Raw genomic sequence first — 27,210 nt, forward strand, 5'->3', positions numbered from 1 at the left:
TTGTATGTCTTTTTGTCCTGACAAGATTGAAACTTACTTTAGGTTTAATGTAGTTTTTCATCTGTCATTAACTCCTGTCATCTCTTGTATCCAGATGTCTCTTAGATTTCCCATTTCTTTCCATTGCAACTGTGAGATCAGCACAGACTCAGCTGGAGTATCTCATTAAATATTTTTGAATTCCTAATTTTAAGCCCCCCAAACAAAATTTACATTTTAATCCACAAAACAAGAAATATTTTAAATATATAGCAATAATTCAAATAATATTTACCTCCATACCTCACTTCTTTTTAAGAATATTTCTTAAAAATTAATTAAGTCACATGGATAGATGTTTCTCAGGATTTATAGTTAAGAATTGATACACCTTTTTAAATGCTATGCTGATTTTCAGGAAATGTTTATTAGAACATTGGCTTCCAGGTAATATTACATAGACTAGGTGTCAAAATTCATATCATATGAATAAAGTACAGCATTTTCATATTCTCGATGTTTGAAGTTAAAACATGTCAGGTGATGTCGCCAAAGAAAAAGGTGAACAATGATGGAGTAAATTAGCTGAATCCAAGATATAAATGTGTCTTGAAAGGTGGTCATGAAGCCTGTTCTGAACAATGGAGACTTGAAATCTTTTAAAATATAACCAAATGCAAAATAGAAAGCATGTATGAATTTACTTCAGCTTGAAAAATTAGTTTCTTGCTTCTGTTGACTTTTTGTAAGGCAACACTTCTTTTTAGAAAAATTGAAATGTAATAATTTTTTATGCTAAAAATTCACTTCCTACAGTAGGAGTCACAGTATGTCACTTTGTATAATACCAAAAAAGTTGGTTAACTTTCCATAGTGTATGATCTCTAAGTGAAGCACAAATACTCATTTTTTTTAAACTGGGCTGTGCATTGTTTTGTTAATCAAGCTTTATATATTTATGATCATAAATAATTTGCTGAAAAGTGTTTCTTTTCATAGGATTCAGCTTAATATAGGATTTTGGTGTTTGACAACTACATATTGTCAAGTGGTCTTTGATTGATTATATATATATGTATATATATATGCTTTTAGAATATGCTTAACAATATACAAAAGATCTTGAATGATAGTTTAACTCATTTTGAGATAGCAAGAGTACAGCATAGCTTAACACTATATCCTAAAGTATGCTTTCATCTCAAGGCAAGATGACACATAAAAAACAAGTAGATTTAAATTTGGTTTGCAGTGGAAATAATGGTGGAATCAAGCTGTTAGTATATAATATTAAGATGCCATGATGATCAAATAACTCAGAACATCCCCCAAATTATAGGCAGCTACCTCTATAGGTCTCTAAGAAAAGCATATAAACAAATTATAACAAATGGAAGAAAAGCATCACAATATTTTTCACTAGGAATTTCCTCAAAAATTCTGCTAACACCCTGTTTTAGAGCTAGTTAGGTTTTGCTCACCTCATCTTTTACTTTATGCTTCACCTTCACTCCTTAACCTCTAAACATGAATCTTGGATCTTATCCTCCCTGCTAAAAGCAAGAAAGGAGGACTAGAAGTAATAAAGATGCTTTGGGTTATCTCTTTAACTCAGTGGCTGATGGAGGAGAAAGAGAGGACAGTAAGTTCATGCCAATTCCCACTACAGGAGGGAGCTTCTGGTTCAGAACACCAAAGCCATGTTGAATAGAAACCAGAAACAGCCACACATAAACTTATGAACTTACCCTGATTTTTTAAAGAATCTGACCAATAAAACTGTGGTTAAAGGGTAAAAGAGAAATTTGAAAGATTTCTCTATGTACCTATGGAAATTGTCTCAGTATCTTTCAATGTGGACTATCCAGGGTAGGTTGGATAGACTCATGTATTGGAGACAAGTTAGAGGTCATGAAACAATTTGTAGATTTCTGTGTGATATTTTAAGAATTCTAAATCAGCTTATGAGTACTATAAGGCTAGGCTCTAAGAATCTAGGTATTAAATATTTCATAGGAAAATATATATATTTTAGGGACACATCAAATATTATATATTTGGGATACTGAAAATGAATAAAATATGACCTTTTACTCAGGAAAAACTTGTGAAACATGTAAATAGCAAAGTAATATCATATATGTATATGTGCATATTTATTAAAATGAGAAGATGTACAATGAGGTAGGTGTAAATTAATTAATTAAGGAACTAAATATAATACAAGCTATAAACATAATATGCTATCGCATTACAGATGCCAAATATATTTTTCTTTGTGAGTATTTTTATTGATACTTCTCCAGTATTGACTGGGCATACACATAATAATTGTTTCACTCAATATTGTGAAGTAAGGAATCAAGAAGGAATCTGATGTAAAATGTAAGAATAACAGAAACCAGAGCAAGACCTATAGAATAAATGATAAATATTATTTTAAGTTTTAACAGAAAAAGAGAACAACCCAGATGGCCTATATTTTTATTTTGGCTCAAAAGAAAAGTTCATTTCTGAATTGTTTATGGAAATGACAACTTCTCTCACCATTGCACGTTTTCAGAGTTGAAGCCTGTAATTTTATGACTTCGAGACTTAAAGCTTAAATATTTAAATCAAATTAAATTAAATACTTAAAGTTTCAAGTATTTCTACTGGCATTTTTTAAAGGTAATTCTTTATTTACCCTTTTGCCTCTACCGTTAATCAGTGGGTTTCATAGGGTTGCTAAAGCCACTACATTCGGTATCATCAGCTGCTAGCACATAATAGGTACCTACTTGATATTTGTTATGTGAGTACATGACTGCATTAAAAGAATACATTTGAGAATCATCCACCAAACTACAGACCAAAAAAAAAAAAAAAAAAAAAAAAAAGTAGTGTTCAAGGTTATCCTGTCTCTAGACTCCTTTTAGCACGTGTTCTGCTATCTGTGCCTGAGTTCTTTTTATATTGCAGTAACCTCTAAGCAATAGTAACACATTCAGGACACTTGAAAAGTGATTTGGGATTGGCATGGAATGCTTTCTCAAAACAAAACTGCACATTAAATGAAGAACAAGGAAATGTGAAGAAGCCCTCACAGGAATAGAGAAGGTTCTACTTTCCACCGTTTCCTCATAGGGGATGAAGGATGTCAATTCATGTATTCATGAAATGTATTCAGAGCTTTATATTATTTGCACGTACCCTAAAGATGGAACATTGACATGTTGGCCTACAAATCATTCGATTAGTATGAGTTTTAAGTAATTTTAATGAAACTGCTAAGACATTGAAAATTGCAAGCAGGTTTTTGTCAGATAAAACTCATGCTCTCATAAAAGCTAGCTGCTATTGTTAATTTGTAGGGTTTTTGTTTTGTTTCTTTTTGTTTCTTTGTACTTTTTGCTGATAAAGTAACATACTGTTTATCCCCCAGTATGGCAGAGAGAACAATAACATTCTTTTTTTTTTTTTTAAGATTTTATTTATTTATTTGACACAAAAAGAGATCACGAGTGGTCAGAGAGGCAGGCAAAGAGAGGGGGGAAGCAGGCTCCCTGCTGAGCAGAAAGCCGAATGTGGGCTTGATCCTGGGAGCCTGAGATCATGAGCTGAACAAAAGGCAGAGAGGCTTAACCCACTGAGCCACCCAGGCACCCCAGCAGTAACATTCTTGATTCTCAATCAAGGCATCTACCTATAAAAGAATTACATGATCTTCATTTTTGTGCCAGCATGGAAATTTTTGGTTTTATCTCATCTTTCTTTAGCATATCTGATAAAGTATATAATCATGCTCTCTCATAACGGCATAGGAATAGAAAGAAGTGGTGAGGTTATTGTAAAAATTGAAACCCAGATCTGTGTTCAAAAGAAATAGTTTAGCAGTTAAAAAGAGAATCTCAAATTCAAAAAAAGGATTGATTCAAATTAGTTGCTTTTCACTATTTTCTTATGTCTAAAAAAAATCACATTTAATCCTGTTCTTTTTATAATAATTTGGCCTTATTCATTCTTTTCTTTCTATCTCACACTTTTTACCCTTCCCTACCAAAGCCAAAGCTTTATGTTAGCTTTATTTCTCAAAAAATTTTATTTATAATTATACAAGGGCATTTGTAATATTTTCTATATTTTTGAGCTTTAATCTAACTAATTGTGAGAGGGAAAAAAAGATTTGTTTTCCTTTCTAAGTGTACCTGTATGTAAGGTAATTCTGATTATTGGTACAATGGTCATATGATAAATTCAATAAACTTTTGGGGACTTTAGGATTTTCGGTGCAACCAAATGGAATATTTTACCTGTTATTCAAATGTCAATAATTAATTGGGTGTTAATATTGGAACATAATGTTTATTCATTGCACATTTTCCTGCCAAAAACTTCAGTGTCTTATTAAGACAATGTGGATATTTGTGTTATGATGATTTCTGACGTTATTCTCATAATCCTTTCAAACCACTTTTGGAATGTCCCATTTTTGATTTTGTGATTGTAAATTATATCACTGCAAGCCTCTGTAAATTCCCATATTACTAGGGAATAGTATGGGAATATGGGAATAGTAAATTCCCATATTACTAGGACAAATTATTATCCAGAGAAACTTCAATTATACAACACAGTATTTGATTTAGACAATTCTGAACATTTCTAGGCCTGGAATAACCTTGAGAAGTATTTTTAGTGCTAGATTAACCAAGCTAATTCTCTAAAGGCAATTTCCTTCACTATATCATACACCTCAACAAACATTTCACTGTGGCAAATTTTGAACTCAAATGGGAATAAAATCAATCTGTAATGCTGTCACTGAATCTTAATCTCCATGGGGTTTCAAAAACCAGTGACAAAGATTTTCATTTCTTTCCTTTGTGAAAAATCACAGTTAGATACCAAGAATCTATGTTCATTAAAGTTATCTCAAGTACATCTATGTAAATTACTATTTAAATTAGTTATAAGTTTCTCCCTGCAGTTTTATAAGCTTAGTGTTCTTTTTCTACATTTAGTTATAATCCCTGAAGGTTCTCAAGGTGCTAATTCTATTTGATTCCTTATTTTTAATTTCAGTTTAAGGAGCAAATAAATTACTCCTTTCCTAATACTCATAAAGTGTTGCTTAATTTTAGTAGGTATAGAATCTTTTAGTTTTATTAAGTTGATAAATTATTTAGCCATAAAAGTGATTCCCATAGTCAGATCTGGCTTCATATATAATGATGATTTATCAAATTGCTATGGGAAATTTGAGTAAAATCTTTACTCAAGACAATTTTATTTTGGATAGTTTTAATTCTTAAGTTTATAATCATTCATTCAAGACTCCTGCATGGAAGTATTATAGATTTAAAATAAATGGGACTACTTGAGAAAAAAGAACAAGAGAGACTTGTTTCTCAATACTAAGACCTTTTTTCATGGCTTGTTTTGTGTTTTAAAGTATGAAGATCTTTGTTCTATTCTTTATACCTAGGGAAAAATAGCATTTGATATAAGATTATTATATCATTGTATTATATTTATACTTGGTGAGACAACATAGAGAATACACCACAGGCCTGGGTTCATAAAGCCTGAGTGAAATTCCTGGCTTGAACCCTTCCTTGTCATCTGTGCGATTGTGGATCATTAACTTCCTGAGCCACAGTTTCCATACCTGTGAGAATTAGAGCTTAAATATATTAAATGGCTAATTTTCCCTGTTCACTCGAAGTAATATTTTTTATTATTCACTTAGTGCATTTGGAAGCAGGTTATTATTAAATAAAATGTATATTGTACATATTTCCTTACATACTTGAACTCTGAAATATGTTAAAGTAGATGACATGAATCCGACTGTCTGTGCTGGTTCCCACAATACCTTCTTCCCAGTGTCACATCCCCTGCCATTTTAACACAGTGACTGACTAGTCATTTTAGGAGCATTATTAATGCTGAAAATTTTCTTTTAAAAAATTAAATGGAGCAACAAATTTGGCCTCTCAGTTATCTAATTTATTTTTTAATATAATGAGAATCCCCATTAAAGTTTAAAAAATTATTAACTTTAATGCAAGTGTAGATTTTTTTTCATGCCTGTTTCAGCATAGATCTAACCAATAAAATATTAGTTGGATTTCTTGCTACAAAGATTTCCCTTTCTGATTTATAGAGCTTGTGTATATGAATGAAAGTTTCTTCAGGACTACTATACTTGGAATTCTAGCTACACCTCTTTTTCATCTGGTTGTAAAAGTCCAACACATTTATTTTATATAGCATTTTCAGGAAAAAAAAATCAACTTTTAAAATAAATCGAAAGAATATGCATAAAGGGAATACATATATTTATGGATGAATAGTAAGTTCATTAAGTGAATACTAAATATGAATGTACATCTTTGATTTTTCTTTATCCAATCTCATTTTCTCATGTATGATCACTCATATATGTATTCTAATATGCACAGAATACTATCCAATTTTGCCTGAATGAATCAATGATTGCCATATTTTTCTAAAGTCTAATTGTCATTTTCTGATGGTTGGATAGAAACTTCAGTAGGCACAGCTTCAGAAGAGTGGATCCTGAAAGCATGTATTTTGCATTATAATATGTTTGTAATATAAATATTATATATGCTGAGTGAATGAGTGAAAAAAGCACAGATAATATGCCTTCTATTTTTCTACATTTAGGTTTTTTTTGATGTGTTTTATTTCAGCATGCTCTGGATTTTCTTTTTGTATTTAATTTTCTTCCATATTCCATTTTGCTTTATGAGATTACTAAAATAGGAATGTCTGCTTTTGTATGAATCCGCACTTTATGATTGCTTCACAGGATAACTTACAAACTTCAAATTAGAATAGTTACATTTAGCAATGTAATTAGACAATTGAAATTATAGTGCTTTTATATATGCATTAATAAATCAAATATTTATCTATAACTAATTTTTATTTTAAAAATTTTCTAATTTTCTAGTGCTGTAAGTGTCCCAGCAGATGAAAAGGAGAAAAAAATCACTGTCTTCCTTGAGCTTATTGTCCAGTGGAGACAAAAGACATTAATAAAAAATAACACTGTACAGAAATATAAGAAATGTAACAGCGTAAATTTGCCACTCTAATCCATGCAGAATGTATGGTACAGTAATCAGAACACAGAAGAATTTTTGAGGGAAATGATGTTTGAAATAGGAACAAGAGCAAATTAGTCAAACAGGTTGGAGAAGAGCATTTCAGACAGGGAGTTGAACGAGCAAAGTATTTTGGAGGAATTTTAATCCATCCTTGTGATTTCTATGAATAATTAAATATTATTTACAATAAAAAATATTTTTATAAACAGAAACACATAAGTGTATTGATTTCTAAAATGTATTATTTTTGTTCTATTGGTATGGATGTTACTGCTTTATTATTAATAATTGTGTTTTTGTGTCTATTTACATATTACTATAAATCAACAATTTCATTTCAGCTACTTGTTCTGGACTGAATGGGGACAGATGCCTTGCATTGGAAAGGCTCGCTTAGATGGCTCAGAGAAGGTTATCCTTGTAAGCATGGGAATAGCATGGCCAAATGGTATCTCCATTGATTATGAGGTGTGTTGGATTTCTTAAGTATTTAAAGTGCATTAACTGCCAACTTGCATTAATCCATTCTTACTGTTCCCTTATTTTTTAATAAATCATTTAATCCCAAACAGCTTCTAATATTACTTTTCAATCGATCTTTAGGAAAACAAATTGTACTGGTGTGATGCTCGTACAGACAAAATAGAAAGAATCGACCTTGAGACTGGAGGGAATCGTGAGATGGTGCTGTCAGGGAGCAATGTGGATATGTTTTCAGTTGCAGTCTTTGGGGCTTACATCTACTGGTCTGACAGGTAATTTATTTTTTCATAAGTATTTGAGTCTCAAAATGTTATTTCAGTGCCAGTTGCTTTACTCTTGTAGGATTAGCCATTCCTTAGCAAGGTCATAAAAAGGATCTCACAAAGCCACGTTATTTCCACAGAAAGTCAGGCGCTTTTGCTTTTCCTGGCTCAAGTATTTCAATGTCACAGACTAAAGTTGGTTTTTTTCCCTTCTGCTTGGCCATCTGTTATCTTCAGTTTAAATAATTGACTTGATGTGAATTACTTAAAGATTGGTGATCATGTATGTTCAACTTCTTGTCAGAGCACATGCCAACGGGTCCATCAGAAGAGGCCACAAGAATGATGCCACAGAAACCATAACCATGAGAACAGGTCTTGGAGTCAACCTGAAGGAAGTTAAAATCTTTAATCGAGTAAGAGAGAAAGGTCAGCATTCTTATATAATGAATACATCTTATGTCATCCCTCTCCTATTTTTTCAACATTTATCAAACTTAAGTTAGAGATTCTTATCTGAATCAAAAACCTAAAAATTCTATTTTTTACATCTAATTTCCTGCAAAAATCATACAGTTGCCTAATGAAATGAATATATAATAGTTCATACATAGATATGTTTGCCTAGGGCAGTGTATGTATATGGAAATGTTATATACCTGGGCATGTCTTCACTATAGGTTTGGGCTAAGTAATATAGAATATCTATATCTATATCTATCTACTCAACAAAAAATGCATTGCATAATTAGGATACTAGAGAATAAAAAGCAGACAAAAATATGTGTTTGGGGTTATATTTTGATATATAAAGCGATCATAGCTTCAGAAGTTCACTGTTGGTGTGAAATATTCCTGAAGTCATCACTTCTTTAAAATGTGTATTTTGAAACTGTTATGATGATGGTTTGGATTTTTTAAAAATTTACCTCAGTCAAATTAAATGCCTATTTTATGCCATTAAATATCAATTTTAATGTCCATTGAAATAATTATAATTAACTTTCTTGACATCAAAGATAGGTGTGATAATTTTGGAGCTGATGACGGATTCATGGAGGAAAATTAGCCTGATGGAGAAATCTTAATCTTAATATATTACGTCTTCCCTCCAAACAGAAGCAAAAACTTATGCTTACTATATTTAGAAGGTTAGGTGCATTACAGTTGTAAATTTCTTTGATAGCTTTCGTATTTCATAGGCAAGATTTTAAGGCAGTGTGCACTTTGTTGGTGAATTCAGTTCATGTTTTGAAAGAATTGTTATTTATGCTAAAGATTATAATACATAAAACCTATTGCAATTCAGCATCAAGTTTCAGAAAAGACTTATACACTTAACTGGCTGATTGAGGGAAAATTTTAATGCTTTTATTTGGATGGTGTTTGGAGCAGAAGAATGTGATCTTTGAAATAAGAAATCCACGATTTTAAACTGGTATAAAAAAAAAATCAGTACTTTAGAGTACTTGATTTTTTTCATTTACCAGTATTAAGAATAAAAAGACAGTGGCACCTGGGTGGCTCGGTGGGTTAAGCCTCTGCCTTCAGCTCAGGTTATGATCTCAGGGTCCTGGGTTCAAGCCCCACATCAGGCTCTCTGCTCAGCAGGGTGCCTGCTTCCACCCATCTCTCTGCCTACTTGTGATCTCTCTCTCTCTGTTAAATAAATAAATGAAATCTTAAAAAAAAAATAAAAAGACAGACCATTCAACATTATTTTTAAATATTTCTGTAAGAAAAAAATAATTTGATAAACAAAAGAAAAACACAAATGTATGTTTGTGTACGTATGTATATTTTTTTCCTCTTTAGGGACCAATATTTGTGCCAAAGACAATGGTGGATGTCAGCAACTCTGTCTTTATAGAGGAAATTCTCTGAGAACTTGCACTTGTGCCCATGGATATTTGGCAGAGGATGGAGTTACTTGCCTAAGGCATGAAGGCTATTTGCTGTATTCAGGGAGAACAATATTAAAAAGTATACATCTTTCTGATGAAACCAATTTAAATTCACCAATAAGGCCATATGAGAATCCACATTATTTCAAGAATGTCATAGCCTTGGCTTTTGACTACAATCAAAGAAGAAAAGGTACCAACCGAATCTTTTACAGTGATGCACACTTTGGAAATATACAGCTTATTAAAGATAACTGGGAAGACAGACAAGTAATCGTTGAAAGTAAGTACAATAATTTTCAAAAAATAATTTGATGAAATGAGTATCATTTGCATTAGCAGAGAAATTAGAGTGGTAATTGCATGTAGCAATTATATTTTTTTGAGTTTATGTTCAAGAATAATGCACCTATATTATCTGATCTTCCAAAGTCAAAAAATCAATTTACTCCTAGCATGTACTGTATGTATATTTTGATTATTAGTTTCTAATCTTGAACTTTCAATATATTCCTCATACAACCTGTCTCTTTTCTCTCTATGTGATTTCCATATATCCCCCACTTTTCCAATTTCACTATACTTTAGGTCAGTCCTTTTCATTACTTTTTAAATTGCAAATTAGTTTATTAAATTAATTGTAAAGTATTCAAGTAATATGGATTTAAAAATGAAATTTCTCCCTCATCATTGCAATATCAATTCCATATACTTATCCATAGCTGATAGCTGTCATGCCTTCAGAATTTTTTTCATGTGTGTGAATGCAATTTGTAATTACAAAATTGAATGATCCTATATGCATTATTCAGCTGCTTTTTTAAAAATTATCAAATATCTTGAAAACCATTTATTTCAGTATATAAGACTCTATCTCATTCTTTAGAAAGCCTATGCCTATTGTGTACTAAAGATAAACTATTTGACCATTTTCTTCTGATAAACATTTGTTTCTGGTATTTCATCATTACCTACAATGTCACAATGAACATTTTTGCATATAGATATCTTTATTCATATATGTGAGTATTTCTTTAGCACAGAATCCTAGAAATAGAATTGCAAAGTCAGTTGGTGTTTATTTTTTATAGTTGGACAGATTTCTGTCCAAAAAGACCATATCAGTTTATATTTCAATAACTGTATGTAAAAAGTTTTATTGTCCCATATTTTTTACAACAATAATTTCATAATTTTTCAGCTATGACTGTCTAATTTATAGAAAATATCAACTTATATTAATATACATGATAACTAGTGAGTTCCAGCATCCAGTGTATGTTTCCTCATATAAATATACATATAAATATTTTCAAACTTTTTATTTCATATTGGCACTCCATGCTATGCCTGCCATTCTGCTAGGCCAGTATTTGCCTATTCAGATTTTCCAAATTAATTCAATCATATACTTGTACAAATATACATTTTCATTTCTTTGTTCTCTAAGTAAAGTTACCATACTTATTGATAATTTCACACCAATTTGTAAATTCCAGAACATGCCAACATTCCATTTTGGCTTGTGTGTGTCTGTGTCTGTGTATGTGTGTGCATGTGCTTGTGTGTCTGTGTGTGTGTGTGTGTGTGTGCGAGAGACAGAGAGAGAGAAACAATGCAACTGTAACTGTACTGATCATAGACTTCAGATATATTTGACTTTTATTGATTCAGTTTAAGTCTATGAAGTTTAGATTATAACACTGTGGTCCTCCAGTTTTTCTAGGCTGACACAACTTAGATTTGGAAGTGCTTACACTATACCCACAATGTATTAATTTATTAATTCATTTTCTGTGCTCCAAATTTTTTGATATAAAGTTGAATATGAGTCCATAGGCCTTTAGAAGCTACAGTTTCAGAAGCAACTACAAGTAAACAAACATTGAAAATCAGTAGAATCTACAAGATACTAGAGGACTAGAGAACAAAAATAATCTCTTTGGGGCAGGGTGCAAGATGCCACTGACCTGAGTTGAGGAAATGTAAAGGTTCAATAGGAATCTATTAATTGATTGGGCTAGATAGGGGAGGAGAAGAGGAAAAAGGATAATTCTAGACCTGTGGTCTTCAAGTTTGGTTTCCTGGGGTTCCCCGTTACATGTTCATGGAGTCTAAGAGTTATTTTTATGATAATACTAGATAATTACCTTTTCCATGGTATTGACATTCTCATTAATGATGTAAAAGCAGTGGTGACTAGACTGCTGGCAACTGAGTGGTAATCAAGACGATGGCACCAGACCGTCCTAGTAGTCATTGTATTTTTCACTGGCACTTAACAGCTGGGAAAAAAAATAAAAACAAAAGAACAGTTTCACTTAAAGAATGTCCTTGAAGAGAGTAAAACATTTATATTTTATTGAATCTTGATTCTTCAGTACACATCTTTTTAATATTCTGTGTGATGAAATACACATAAGGCACATTTGCTGCATTCTGAAGTGCAATGGTTGCCTGAAGGAAATCAAGTATTTGTGCTATTATTTGGGTTCATGCTTCTTTTATGGAACACCTTGTTTTACTTGAAAGAATGAAGAACAGACTATCGTTATTCAGACCTAGGTATGAGGCAGACATTTTTTTTTTAAAAGATTTTATTTATTTATCTGACAGAGAGAGATCGCAGGTAGGCAGAGAGAGAGAGAGGAGGAAGCAGGCGCCCTGTGGAGCAGAGAGCCAGATGTGGGGCTCGATCCCAGGACTCTGGGATCATGACCTGAGCTGAAGGCAGAGGCTTTAACCCACTGAGCCACCCAGGTGCCCCGAGGCAGATATTTTCTAAAGAATGAATACAATGAGTCTGTCACTACAAGGAAAATGACTTACAATATCTGCTGCAAATAATAGAAATCAAGCTTTCAAGTAAAAATTAGAATTCTGGAAGACTTGTATCAAGCACAGTAAGCTTGATAACTTCCCAATGCTTAAAGGCTTTTCTGATGAGATGGGTGGTGATATTACTGAAGTGATGGGGGGGGTGCGTTATTGCTAAATGAAATGTGTCAACAGATATGCATAACTTAGGGAACCAATACTTTGCAAATGGCATGATAAAATCATGCATGGGTAAATGATCCATTCAAAGTGTAGGATAGACCAATGAACTTTAATGTAATAGAGTATGAAAAGTTCACCATTATGTGTTTCTGATTCTACACTGAAGCTAACCTTTAAGTAACTGTTGCTTCTTATGTGTTGGTATAGTGTGAAAGAATATCCAGAATTATCTGAAAAGTCTACTAAAACACTCCTCTTTCTTCCAACGTCATAGCTGTGTGAGGCTGGATTTTCTTCACATACTTCAATTAAAATATCATTACAGATAGCATGAAGAAGTAGATGTGTGAATCCTGCCGTCTCCTCTTTTCACTTAAAACAACACAGATAGGGGTGCCCAGGTGTCTCAGTGGATTAAGCCTCTGCCTTCACCTTAGGTCATGATCCCAGGGTCCAGGGATCGAGCCCTGCATTTCTGCTCAGCAGGGAGCCTGCTTCCCCCCACCCCACTCTCTACCTACTTATGATCTCTCTCTATCAAATAAATAAGTGAAATATTAAAATAAAAACACAGATAATTTCTTAGAAGATACTGGTTATATTAATATGCAATCAATTCATTTTTATTTTAAAAGAGATTATTATATGGTTAAAACTACATTTTTAGTTTAAATTTCTAATATGGTAAATAGCTATAGGCACAATCCACACAAAATTTCTCTCAACTCCTCAATAATTTTTAAGAGAGTAAAAGTTCTCAAATTAAAAATTTCCAAACTACTCTTCTAAAGACTCAGAAAAATTTTGTACAAAGACATGAAAAAACACAGGGTAGACACAGAGTCATATATCATTTGATATGATTAGAATGCAGGTTGTGGGGCGCCTGGGTTGCTCAGTGGTTAAAGCCTCTGCCTTCGGCTCAGGTCATGATCCCAGGGTCCTAGGATCGAGCCTCACACCGGGCTCTCTGCTCAGCAGGGAGCCTGCCTCCTCCTCCTCTCTCTCTCTGCCTGCCTCTCTGCCTACTTGTGATCTGTCTGTCAAATAAATAAAAATCTTAAAAAAAAAAAAAAGAATGCAGGTTGTGTGGCCTGAATCAGTGTGAGATGAAGCTGGAATTCTAGGGAGGGCTCCAATAATAAAGAATTTGATCTGCCAAGATAAGAAGTGTTTAAAGAAAAAAGTTTTAATGAAATGTCGTGGTTTTTGTTGTTGTTGTTGTTGTTTTTAAAGATTTTATTTATTTATTTTTTATTATTTTTTTATTATTTTATTATTTTTATTATTTATGCCATATAATTCACACATTAAAATTGTACAACTTAATAGTTTTTGGTATATTACATTATTAATTTTTTACATCAGCAAATATATACAATGCATAAAATATAATACACATATAATAAATAAAATTAGCCATCTTAACATTTTAATTATACAATGTAGTGACATTAATTATGTTCATAATATTATGCAACCATCACAACTACTTCCAAAATATTTTTATCACTTCAAATAAAACTCTATTTAAGCAATTATTCTCCATCTACCCTCCCCACAACCCCTCCTAACCTTTGATGTGCTTTCTTTTTCTATAAATTTGCCTGTTTAAGATATTGCATGTTAGTGGAACCATACAATATTTGTGTGTGGCTTATTTCACTTAGCATAATATTTTCCAAAGTTCATGCATGCTGTAGCGCATATCAGAATTCATTCCCTCCTCCCCCCCGCCGCCAAAAGAAAGTTCATTCCCCCTTTTGTGGCTGAATAAGATTCTATTGTATGTGTATACCACATTTTGTTTATCCATTCATCTGTTTATGGACACTTGGTTTCTTTCTACTTTTTGACTATTGTGACTATTTTAAAAGTGCTGCAATGAACATTGGTGTACTAATATCCAAGATAAGTAGTTTTGGTTGTATTTAATAGCTAAAGGGAAATCACCACTATTAAAAGATACACATATAGTAGCCCTTATGTTTTATAATGATCACTCTGGCTGTGTTATATTCAGTGAAGTTTAAAGGTCACGTCTGAAGGCAGAGGTGACTTAAGGGGTTGTTTCCTTATTACAGATCCTGTTTCCACAGTGGTAAATTAAACTGAAAGAATATTAATTAAGGTATATATACTTTATAAGTAAAGTATATATACAACCAAACCATTCTAATCCTCTCCGCTAAAATCAAAGCAATTAAAACGAGTAACACTTCAGTGGGTGTATGTGTTAACTCACATGGACGAAGTGACATATGATAACTGGGAGTTGGGAATCAGTCAAGTTTGGACTGAAATCCCACTTTGCCATTTATTTCCTGTGTGATACTGTCAATTTCCTCACCTACAAAGTGAGAAACAAACTCATAATTTTTTTTGCCAAGATTTTATGAAAAAGAGTATGCAAAGAAGATAAAAACAAGCATAATTTTATTTAATTTAAAACTTTGTATTACTGTATTTGTGACACATTTGTGGATTATTTAGGATAATTATCCCCTAAATTATTTTTAGAATATGTGTTAGAATTGTTAAACAATCAGAAATAATTATAATAATTATAGATGTGGTAGTGTATTAAGGTCTGACTAGAATTTAAAAATTAATTAAGATTAGTTTACATTGATAATTTACATAAACTTTTCTAAGTACTCTCCTTATGCCACCTTATCCCTCCAAGAAGTTGCTAATTTGTTTAACCATTGTAATCTTCTCTTGAAGTTTTGTGGGAGAATTTATAGTTTGATTTGCCAGACCAAAAAACAAAAACAAAAAAACAAAGTAAAGCAGTCCCCGCCCACCCCCAAAATGAGTTACTGGCATGCAAATAAATACAAATAAGACATAAAATTCATTTATGTCTTGGTATTCCATTTTAATAAATCTGGTATAATGCATTTCATCTCATTACGTATTTTACCACTTACCAACCAAATTAATCCATGGAAATGTGATTAAGTCTTTAAAGATGCCAAGGAGATACCATAGAGCTACAGCTGCAGTGCAGGAGGGGGTGAGGAGCCCAGGCTGAGGGTGCTCACCCTTCTCAGTTGCTGATCTGTTTCTCTGGGGTGAGCGGGGCTCAGCGCTCTGGCCCAGCCCTCTTGTGGGTAGTTACTACAAGGAGGGCAGGACCTGCAGCACTGCCTGGTCTGGTTACTGCTCAGTCTGTCTGCTGGTGGCCAGGGCTCAGGACACCTAAATGGGTCCATTACAGTTTTGACTGCTGGGCAGAAAGGGCATGGCTGGGGCACGTGTCTGGTCCCGTTGTAGCTTAGCTGCTGCGCACAGAGGGCAGGGCTCAGGATCTTCACCCTGTCCTTGCATCTTGTCTCCTTAGCTGTGGAAAGAGGGCAGGATTCAAGATTCTTGTCCCTCCCGGTTGTGGCTTGGTGTCCGCATGGGTTTAATTGGTATGGGAGCGTGCCCAGGCTGGTTATACCATGGGATGGGCAGAACATGCCCTATAGTACAAGCAGGCTAGAGGGAGAGCACCAGAAGTGGTGTCTATTGGTTCTGTCTCCAGCAAATTAGGAGGAAATTTAAGAGTGGTATCTGTCAGGGCTTCTGTCCCTGGATAAAGACTGCAGGTTCCTGTCTTTCTAGCTGCCACTTCCAAATTTGTAAGTGGGTCTTTCTCACTTATGGGCTAGGAAATTTTCAGTCTGTTACTTTTGCCCAGGATCTCAGGGTGAGTAGGTTTTTTTGCAACCACTTTAAGAGTTGAATCTCCATTCCCTATAATTCTTTGATTCTCCTGATCTTAATCCCTATTGATTTTTAAAACAGACATTTGGGGTGGGGAGCACCTTTCTGAGGACACCCCCCAGAGTCAGAGTTCCTGATGAAGGACATAATTTCTTCATGCCTTTGGGAGTGTTCTGTATTTTGGGAATCATCATTGTGATTGTGAGGTCACTACTGCTGGGTGTTAGGGTCCCAGGGAGGTGGTGTCTCTGCCTCTCTTACTCTTCTCAATGCATTTTTTTTTTTTTTTTTTTTTTTTTTTTTTTTTTTTTTTGTGGAGGTGCTGTTCATCTAGTTCTCAGGTACTGTTCAGAGAAAAATGGTTTCATATATAGTTGTGAATTTGTTGTGTTCCTGGGGGAAGTAAGTTCAGGGTTCTCTTACACTACCATCTTGAACCCTCTTTTTTCATAATGCTTTTACATAATTTTTTTCCAAGACTGGTGGTGGCAGTATGCCTTTTTAAAAAATTATATTGTACTGGAAATATCTTTTTCTTTTCCTTTAAATGGGCCAGTTCCATATCCTTTTATGAGTGCCCCAAAATTCATTTGATTATGTTAATTTTTTCTGTGTGCAATTTTAAAGGTAAAAATGTCACCTTTAAAGTGTATTATTTTAATTTGTTTGGATATGTCATAAAGACATTCTCAATATGTGAGAATCTTAGCTACTCATTTTTTTCAGATTTTATAAAATAAACACTTTCAGACATATTTATTAGATAACACAATTTTCAAATTACCTACTTGGATAATTGCAAATATTGGAAAGAGGAAAGGGAGCATGCTTTATTATGCATTGAAATTACTAAGATTGAAAAAAAGGTAAGAATAAAAGATGAGCATTGTGCATAGGGAGTCACTATGCCTCACTACAGCAAGTAGTGAGGCAGGGGATAATGTTTATACTGCAATGGAAGACACAGGATAACATCATCATCAAATTACCAAAAGCAGAATCTGGAGTGAGAAATGATTAGTGCAGAGGGAAAGAGAACATGGGATTTCCTCCTCATTAAGTTGTAGGCTGTGTGTTCAGTATGTCTTCCATGATCTCATAGTTTCTTAAAATATTTGAGTCTTTCCAGGAAGATGGCCTGTGTCAAGTTGGGGAGGAAATAATTTTTCCTATAACCTTTTGGGTTTGGGTTAATGAAATATGAATTAAACTGATAGAAGAGCTAATCAGAAAAAGCTCACAAAAAGTTTAATGTTAATTTTTTTTCTGTCCATGGAGGCCTTCATAGAAAAGAAGTGATAGACCATTTTATTTATTTATTTATTTATTTATTTTTAAAGACTTTATTTATTTATTTGACAGAGAGAGATCACAAGTAGACGGAGAGGCAGGCAGAGAGAGAGAGAGAGGGAAGCAGGCTTCTTGCTGAGCAGAGAGCCCGATGTGGGACTCGATCCCAGGACCCTGAGATCATGACCTGAGCCGAAGGCAGCGGCTTAACCCACTGAGCCACCCAGGCGCCCAGTGATAGACCATTTTAACAGAGGATGATCAACTGCAGAGAAGTAGCTAAACAAAAATAAAAAGAAACAAACAAAAAAGAATTTGGATTTCTAGAGGAAGTAAATTGTGTGGAGAGAGGAACATGGGAAAACTAAGGAAGATAATGGTTGTTCAGTAAGATGTTGCTTATGTAGACACATTTTAGTGCTATCTTCAACTCCAGTGATAATGATTGCTCTTCTCTCCCAATCAGAGAGGGGACAACTTCACAAAGAAAATGTATGTCCTATTGTTAAGTAGATAGGGACAGGGTAGAGAGGATTTTCTGCATCTGCTATTACAGCTTACATCCTTATGTCATAGTAGCTTATTTTGGGGTGGTATATTCTGATCCCCTTCATAGGCATGATTGTCCTAAAGTCTCTTACCCTATAATACCAATCAAGACCAGATCCCTCCAGGGCACTAACATACCTGAACAAGAGATATTGAAACCACAGGTAGAAGTCACTTAATATGAGGAGCAGAAAAATTCATGAGGAACAGTATGTTGCAGAAAGAAAATATAAAGAATTCTGAGTCATCTGTAGAATATTCTACTGAAGTTCTGTAGAGTCAATATGAGGTGTAATTCAGGTCTTGGAGGCAGAACTGATATGGAGAACTCAGGAATGTTCAGTGATCAGTATTAGGATTACTCATAGATTCAGAGCTTCGCATTTCCTCATGAATGTGTCAGAATAGCTGACAGTGATAGAGAGTAGAAGGCAATGTGGCCAAGTACTAACTTTTTTATGTTGAGAATTAGTCTTAAGACAGGAGGCTGAAAAGTTTCCTGCGGAGGTACTCAGGCTCAAGAGACTGCCCTAGTAGATCACATTAGATGGTCTGACAAGGATTCTGTTTGCAGAATCAGAAACTGCTGGATCATGTCAATGTGGCAGAGAATTGGGGCCTTTGCTTATTATTAAACTTGAACTTTGAAACCTATGGTGGCATCTAGAGTTGTTATAATTTATGAGTCTGACTAGGAATGGAGGAAAGGAATGAGAAGACACTGTCAAGCTAATGCATCTACCATAGCATGGAGCACCCACAAAGATACTAGGTGGACTTCAGAAATGGATAGTGATTCACATATGAATCAACATCCCGGTATTGGATCACTACCAAGTTAAGTCTTAGCAAGTGTGTGAGGGTGGGAGTAGAGAGATTATTAGATTATTAGATATAGGAGTAGATATAGATTATTAGTAGAGAGACTAATAATCACTGATCAGAGTCATTTCTGTAGGATACATCAGTTTAAATGTAATTACATGTATTTCTTTTTTAACCCTTAGTCTAGGAGTTGAGATATTGTTGCATATCAACTAGTTTTGATTGCATAACAAACCATCCCAGAATTCAGTGTCTTAAATCTTTAAACGTTTATTTATCCCACTCTTCTATGGGTTAGCTGGTGGTTCTTCTGGTCCATGTCAGTTCTTCAGATCTCTGGCCAGCTTCGGATCAGATGGCAGCTGGATGATCTAGGATGGCCTCTGTCATGTGTCTGGCAGTTGGCATGCTGTATTCTGGGTTACTGGCCATGAGTCTTTCATTCAACAGACTAGCTTGGGATGGTCACATGGTTCTCAGAATTGAGAATAGGCAAACATTTTATAAGCCATATGTACTAATGTATTACTGGTTAAGGAAAATCACATGGCCAAATCCAGATTCAGGGAATGGAGGAATAGACTCCCACTGATGGGTTGAACTACTAAGGGGCCGCACACATAAACCAAGGGGAGAATTTGCGACTTCTGTAATCAACACAGTATGTAAGCGATCATTAGCCTGTCTCTAGAAACTCCTAATTGATACAGTGAAATTTGGCTTGGCTTTTTAAAACTCTTTTCTGTTTTATTTGTTATATATTTATTTGTTATATATATATAAAACATATATTGTTATATATTTATTTTTTTTATTTCTGTTTCTGTTTATTTATTTATTATTTATTTGTTAGATAGTGTTTCTGACAACCAATAATAGGTTATGACAATAATATCTGGCTTTATCCATGAACTAGAAATCAATCTGTCTTGGGTGGTAAAGAAATAAAATGAAACAGAAAAAGATTATCTAGCGGGGAAAAGATATAATAAAACTATGGGTTAGTAGATTTAATGATATTGAATTGATTCTGTCAACTTCAAGAGTATAAACTTTTTTAGATTTAGCTCAAATAATGCTGAATTTTTCTTACAAGTCCCTTGTGACTAGTTGCTATTAAGCCACTTTAATTGCCCCACATCTCTGTGTAAGCAATGTGACTGAAAAACTTTATTTTTTTTGTAGTTTTGACTTGAATGAGAAAGTTGTAAATGGTAACCTAAGGGGGAAAAAATCTATGACATAGTGTTAGAAGAGATATTTTTCATAGGAAGCAATAAAAGAAAGTATACATATTAAAACTTTTTTTTTTCCTTTTGAGAGATTTATGGCATGAGTTCAGCAAATGAAATCAATGTACTGTGAATTATGAATAAGTCTTTGAGGGGGTGATGATGAATTCAAAATTCCTAGGAAAGCAGTAGAGTACCTGCAGAAATAGGCAAGGGGACAAGTGAATCCAGGGTTCCTTTTCAAAGATGGTTATAACTTGTAGGAGTGAAGTAATTGTTTGAAAGGGAAGACATTTCTAGGTACATTCTATTCCATGTACCCATTAAAATGTACTCTGTTTTTGTGTTTTTTTTTCTTTTTGGCTTGTAATACAAAAATAAGCAAAGTTTAATAGAAATCAACTATTATTTGCATATTCAACTTGCTATTCTCAGCTTTTTAGTATAGCATATCTGGTTAAAAATGTTTTGAGAGAGAATGTTAAAAGAATTTATGCTAAAACAAACCATTACGTGAATCTGTTTCTTAGAGAAGAAATTCATGAACAGATTTTTTTTCTTAATTGAATTTTAATTATGTAACTTTAAAAGTGACATAAGTAAAATACATAAATTGCACAATTTTTTATACTTAGCCTTGTTTACAACACCTACAATAACATAGTGTATGGCTTAGATTATCACTTTTGTAGAATAACAGACTCAATCATACATCATGGCATATTCAAATGAATGTTGCTGTTGCAAACCTCATTAACTTTTTAGGACTTCTACAAAGTAGAATTTTCAATGTGTAGTTCTATATTTTACTGACATGTTGATAAAGCTAAGTGTTAAATAATACTCTCCTCCAACCACGTACCATGGTTCCTTTCCATTTCCGTAAGCAATTTACACCCAATTGTCTCTCTTCTTTTGCTTTCCACTTAGACAGTCTTTCTTGACAACCACAGCATTTTTATTGATGCCTTAGCACACTTAACAATCTTCCCATAATTTTTGATAACATTTTTGACTCTTGTTCTCTGTTTTCATTTTCTGTTGTAGCTTGATGATAGCCTGGGTCTGATGGCTTCTGGGATTTAGTGTTTCTTCTCTCTCAGCACAACTGATTACACTGCATCCAGCCTATTCTAACATATCTGTGAACCTGCTTTTCTGTCTTTACCTGCATTATAATTATTGTACACTTTCCATTTCACTCTTCCATTAGTTCTCTAACCACTAACCACACTCATTTTCTTTTTTCCCCAAATCTGGACCAAGAGATAAGCCATGTAATGGTGTCCCTATCACTTTCTTTAACGATCAAATGCTGTCCCCTATGTTTTCTGTTTCTGACTGTAGAAGTGCAACTTCTGAATAAACTTTCTCCCCACCGATGGGCATATTTTCCCTCTTAGGGAGTTCAATGATTGTGATGATTCATATTGAGACATTCATTATTTAATATTACCCCAAGTCCAGATTTGCTGATTTATCTCCTCACTAGTGGAAAGTGTGAAATCTCTAGACATTTACTGAAAATTCCCTTTAATATTCTTGATGTCAACTCATAATTTAACATGCCAATGTCATTTTCCTACCTAAAAATCAGAACCTCTCCTATTTCTCTTGTTAGTAAAATTATTACCTTTTTTTAATAACCAATTAGAATCAAACCTCACAATTAACTCCCTCTGTTCCTGTACCCCTGAGCTATTTATTCACCAAATATTTTTTTCTTATCCACTGTCACTATTATGGACCATCTTTTTGTTCTTTCATTACTGAATATTGATGATCTTCTACTTGCTTTCTCTTTTTCTGCCTTGATTTTCTAGGAATTTCTGCATATCATAGACAACAGTGCTTTCATTGTGGTCCTCCTTAAAATATTAACTCCCTGTTTTCTGCATCACAAAGTATAATCCATTACCTCCTCTCCAGGTATCATCTTAACCTACATGATCCATCTCACCAGAAATTTCTCTTCTATGTCAAATTTGCCCTTTGCTCCCATTTTGCTCATACCATTTTTGTCTCATGAGCATATCATATTCTTTTTTAAAAATTTTTTTGGTGATGTGCCAGTTTTTATTATGGCAAAATTCACATAACATACAATTTATCACTTTAACTATTTTCTTTATTAACATATAATGTGTTACTGGTTTCAGAGGTAGAGGTCAGTGATTCATCAGTCTTATATAATACCCAGTGTTCATTACATCCATCCTTTAATGTCCTTCACCCAGTTACCCCATCCCACCACTCACTCCCCTCCGGCAACCCTCAGTTTTTTTTTTCCTATGATTAAAAATCTCCTGTGGTTTGTCTCCCTCTCTGGTTTTATCTTGTTATATTTTTTCCTTATTCTTTCTTCAAACCCTGCATCTTTACTCATGTTGTTAAATTAGAATGGGAGAGATTTATAGACCTTCAAATGGTCTCTATTTTGGGGGATCTTTATAATTCAACTCAAATCCCTCCATGCAATTAAGGAATTCGGATTTTTTTCCCCCTAGAACTGCAGCCCATAGTGGTCTCCTTCCTTTGGAAAACATTTAGGACTTGTCATGTGTCCTTCATGTCCTTATCACCTACTTAGTTTTTACCCTATGCCTTTCCTTTGTTTCATTTTTGTCTATAGGATTCACCTCCCCCTCAAAATTTCAAGTTCCCCTAGGAAGGGTCTATTACATATAATCTCTATACCCCTTATAATCTATAATTGCTTGGTAGATAATAAAAATAACTAGCCTTCTTAGGAATTAGTTATGTTAGTCATATAATTAGGTTGTTAGGATTTGTCTTAAAGCTTCATTTGCAGAATAAAAGGGATTCTTTGGCCTCAGTTGCTTGCTTGGTTGGATTCTGATTAGCAAGAGGAGGGAGACTGGAGACTTTAGTTTTGATGAGAAAGTAAGAGAGGCAGCGTAGAATATTGGTTAAAAGCAGAGGTTCTAAAAACAATCTGAAGGGTTTGAAGAGGTGGGGGGGTGGGAGGTTGGGGGAACCAGGTGGTGGGTATTAGAGAGGGCACGGATTGCATGGAGCACTGGGTGTGGTACAAAAACAATGAATACTGTTATGCTGAAAATAAATTTTAAAAAATGATTAAAAAGAGGGAGACAAACCATAAGTGACTCTTAATCTCACAAAACAAACTGAGGGTTGATGGGGGGAGGGGGGTTGGGAGAGGGGGGATGGGGTTATGGACATTGGGGAGGGTATGTGCTATGGTGAGTGCTGTGAAGTGTGTAAACCTGGCGATTCACAGACCTGTACCCCTGGGGATAAAAATATATTATATGTTTATAAAAAATAAAATTTAAAAAATAAATAAATTTAAAAAAAAAAAAAAAAAAAAAAAGCAGAGGTTCTAGAGCCAGAACATCTAGCTGGATCCAGCCTAGCCCCTTCCTTGCTTTTTACCACTTACAAGCTGTGTCTTTGGATAATTATTTGCCTTTTCATGCCTCAGTTTTCTCTCTTAGAAATAAGGATAATGTTAGTATCAGTCTCAGAGGGTTAATGAGATTCAAAGAGTTAATACATGTTGGTTAGAACAGCACCTAGTATTTAGTCAGCACTCAATTCGTATAAACCATTATGAGTGTTTGCCTTCATTCTCCTTAACTGATTCATTTTTTTTAAAGCTTCATTATAATAAATTAGTGGAAACTAGCCAGCATGCAAAATGGCCATGATAGTGTACAAAGATTTCAAAGAACAGAGGTGATTTCTCCCTTCAAAGTCTCAAATACTATGAATGAAGAAAGTAGAAGGTCCCTGAGGAGAGGGACCTCCATGGGTGAAAAGGATGTCAGGCTCCATAGTTCTTCCAACACCTTGTGTCGTTTATTGGGCTTATACACTTGACTGTTGGATGTTCTCGACCTTGTCAGAATTCTTAGAATTATGTGACAGAAGGTACTTGTGGTATATAGAGTATACTTATGTGAGTAGCAAAAGTACTACTTTTGGGGGTGGAGATGAAAATAACCAAAACCAATAGGAAGTGATATATTCAAGATGAAAGAATGAATTTCTATTGTTAGAAGCATTTGATTTTCCAAAGATTCAAATACTTTTCTGTCTTCCACCCTTTGCAACTTGAGGCTGCTGGTAACTTCTGTTTGGTTGAGTGCCAAGACTAATCAAATCTGAAAAAAAAAATAAAGAAGAATGTTGGTAAATATAAATATGCATCAGATATACAAGAATGCCTGTATTGTATAGTAAAGCATATTTTCATAAGTTCCTTTTGTCTTTTCCCTTTTGAACCTGCAGGATAATGGTGCTTAGAAACCTATATGTGTAAAGTGACTGCTGAGAACAGAATCTATAATTAATCCATGAAAGTCTGAAATGGCAAAACCTTTGTGGAGTGTAAAGTTCTATGTTTTTGCTATATTCACAAAACCCTAGAATTTGAATGGGCTAGACATGGGGTCAGAATTGACAAGGCAGGTCATCTGATAGTAACCTGCATACTTGGGAGGACAGGGATACTTAAGTCTGGAACAGCTGGTATCTGTAAAAGTGCCTGTTGTACCTATTAGTTTTATGGATAATAAGGAAAAATGATATTAATTTAATCCACATTTGAAAGACATCTACAATAACCTTCCTACTCTGCCAGTGTTAAGTAGAGAACAGAGTTCAGTGAGAAAATGAACATCTATTTCAGAATTAATAAAAAAAAAAGAAGCATAATTTCTCAAGTAATTTTTCACCAGGATGGCATGAACCATGTATTTTTACAAAGAAGTTGAATTTGATAATTGTTTAAATACCTCTCACATAACATTAGGCACCTATTTAAAACTTATTTTGTAAATTCTATAACATTTTCCTCACCCTGTGATTTACCTGCACTGCCATTTTTAAATTTACTCACAGTGCAAGGGAGCAAATTGGAAAGTAACAAAATTTCAGATTGATATCTGTATTAGCACATTATATAGCACAGTCTGTTATTCTGAAGAGGTATTAATGCCAAATGGGTTATTTAAGCTATGGAAGGTATGAAGCAATGCATAAGTTTTCTACATACTATTAGGCAGGGTTTTCTTTACATATAATTTCATATTATATAATTTCATATGAACTACACAGACTCAGAGATAAGGGAGGATAAATCTTTATTTTCTGAAATGTATATCCAAATTAAATCATTCTATTCAATTTGCTAATTGTCAACTCTGCTAGATACATTTGAATGTTCTGTTTCCTTACCTATTTTTCACGTGGTTAACTTGTATTCACATTTATTTTTCAGTTTAACTTTTCCTCAATACCCACATGATACACACACACACACACACACACACACACACACACGGTCATCTCAGTCTAGATATAAGCATGTCTTTCACAGTTTCCACAATATGCAACTGGCCTCATTATAATACTGTTATTTTCTTTTTATTGAAAGAGCTCCTCTGTTGTATTAGAGCAAACGCTGTACCTTGCACGGGAGTATATCTCTACTCCAGACTCCTGTAGGCCCTCAGGACACTGTGCTGACTGTTATTGCAAATGTCTTTTGGGGCATTCTGACACTGGCTATAGAGTGCTGAGACTTAGTAAGCAATCAGTGAATGTTCACCAAAGAAAGGAGTCATGCTCTCTGAAAATCAAGTTTCTTACTCTCATAGAATTAACAAGGTAGGGTAAATTTTATCAGTAGAAATAACAAGTTAATATGACACAAGAGTGGTACAGGTCTAAACAGAATGTTTATAGGCGCTCAGAGTAAAATGAAATCTCTGCCACTTAGAACGATAAAAGGGACTTTGTGGAGTAGATGGTCTATATTGACAGTTTTGTTGCATTATAACTCTGACCAGTAACCATAAGGGTAAATCAATGACTTTTGCTTATGCATCAGGTTATTAATATTTTATGAGGATAATATTAAGACAACAGACATTTATCTTATTTTAAAACCATCCAGTGACAGATGGTTTCTTAAAGTAAAAGTACCTTAATATGGCTGACAGTTATGTCCACCTATGCCATTCTTGTTTTCCTTTTGTAAAACATTTCTCGGACATAGCAGATGAATTGAATCTATACAACTATTTACCTTACTTGGTGAGTACACAGTAAGTTCTCCTTTTTTTTCTTTATTATTGAGGTCCCTGCAAAAGGGATTGGTTTGGTAGTAAAGCTGGAAATGAATTTATTGTCTGGATTTGAACCATCCTAACAAAAGATGAGCTTTGCCTAAACTTAATATTTTCTTATCTTCAACTGAGACTGAATCACAGTTAGTTGTCAAGTAGTATAATACTTTTGCACAAGATAATATTGCAATCTGAAATTGCCACCTCCCTATAGACTATAATGTTAAATTATCGTTTTTATTCTTGCCTTATTTAATTCAATTTGTCAAATATTCTTTTAGTGCCTACCAAGAACAGAGTCTGCTTAGTCTCATTTGAAATGAAATATTAAAGCTTCTATCATTTCATAAGTAATAGAATTTTTTTTTTCACTTGCACTCTACTCTTTACCACAAGGGCTTTACATCAGTTTTAGAAATCCATGGAAATCATATTTATTTCTTCACAGAAAATACTAGAGTGCTTTATTTCACTGACATGAAGTACCCTTTATTAACATGAGCTGTTACTCTTTTGAATTTAGGTGTGAATAACTTAATAGATGATGCTTAATTATTAATTTTATCTTTTGCTTTAATTTTATTTCATTTGTTCCAAAGACATTTATTATGCATTTAATATATGCTAAGTATTTTATGGGAACATGTAATTCTGTGTTTCTTCAGCACTCTTCATTTGGAAAATCAGAAATAATACAAATTATATATAATAATCCTGGCAAAAATTGTTGGCAT

At 33.8% G+C, this 27,210-nt stretch overlaps 1 protein-coding gene across 1 annotated transcript in view; it reads left to right on the top strand.

Moving 5' to 3' along the window:
• LRP1B (LDL receptor related protein 1B) overlaps positions 1 to 27,210 on the top strand; it is a 1,982,574-nt gene that overhangs the window by 1,488,372 nt on the left and 466,992 nt on the right. The window contains 4 exon segments of the mRNA XM_047722477.1: positions 7,442 to 7,568; positions 7,704 to 7,855; positions 8,151 to 8,275; positions 9,662 to 10,033. Of these exon segments, the coding sequence (XP_047578433.1) occupies positions 7,442 to 7,568; positions 7,704 to 7,855; positions 8,151 to 8,275; positions 9,662 to 10,033 (776 nt within the window).

This window comes from Lutra lutra, chromosome 3 (assembly GCF_902655055.1).
Source record: "Lutra lutra chromosome 3, mLutLut1.2, whole genome shotgun sequence".
NCBI classification, from domain to species: Eukaryota; Metazoa; Chordata; class Mammalia; order Carnivora; family Mustelidae; genus Lutra; species Lutra lutra.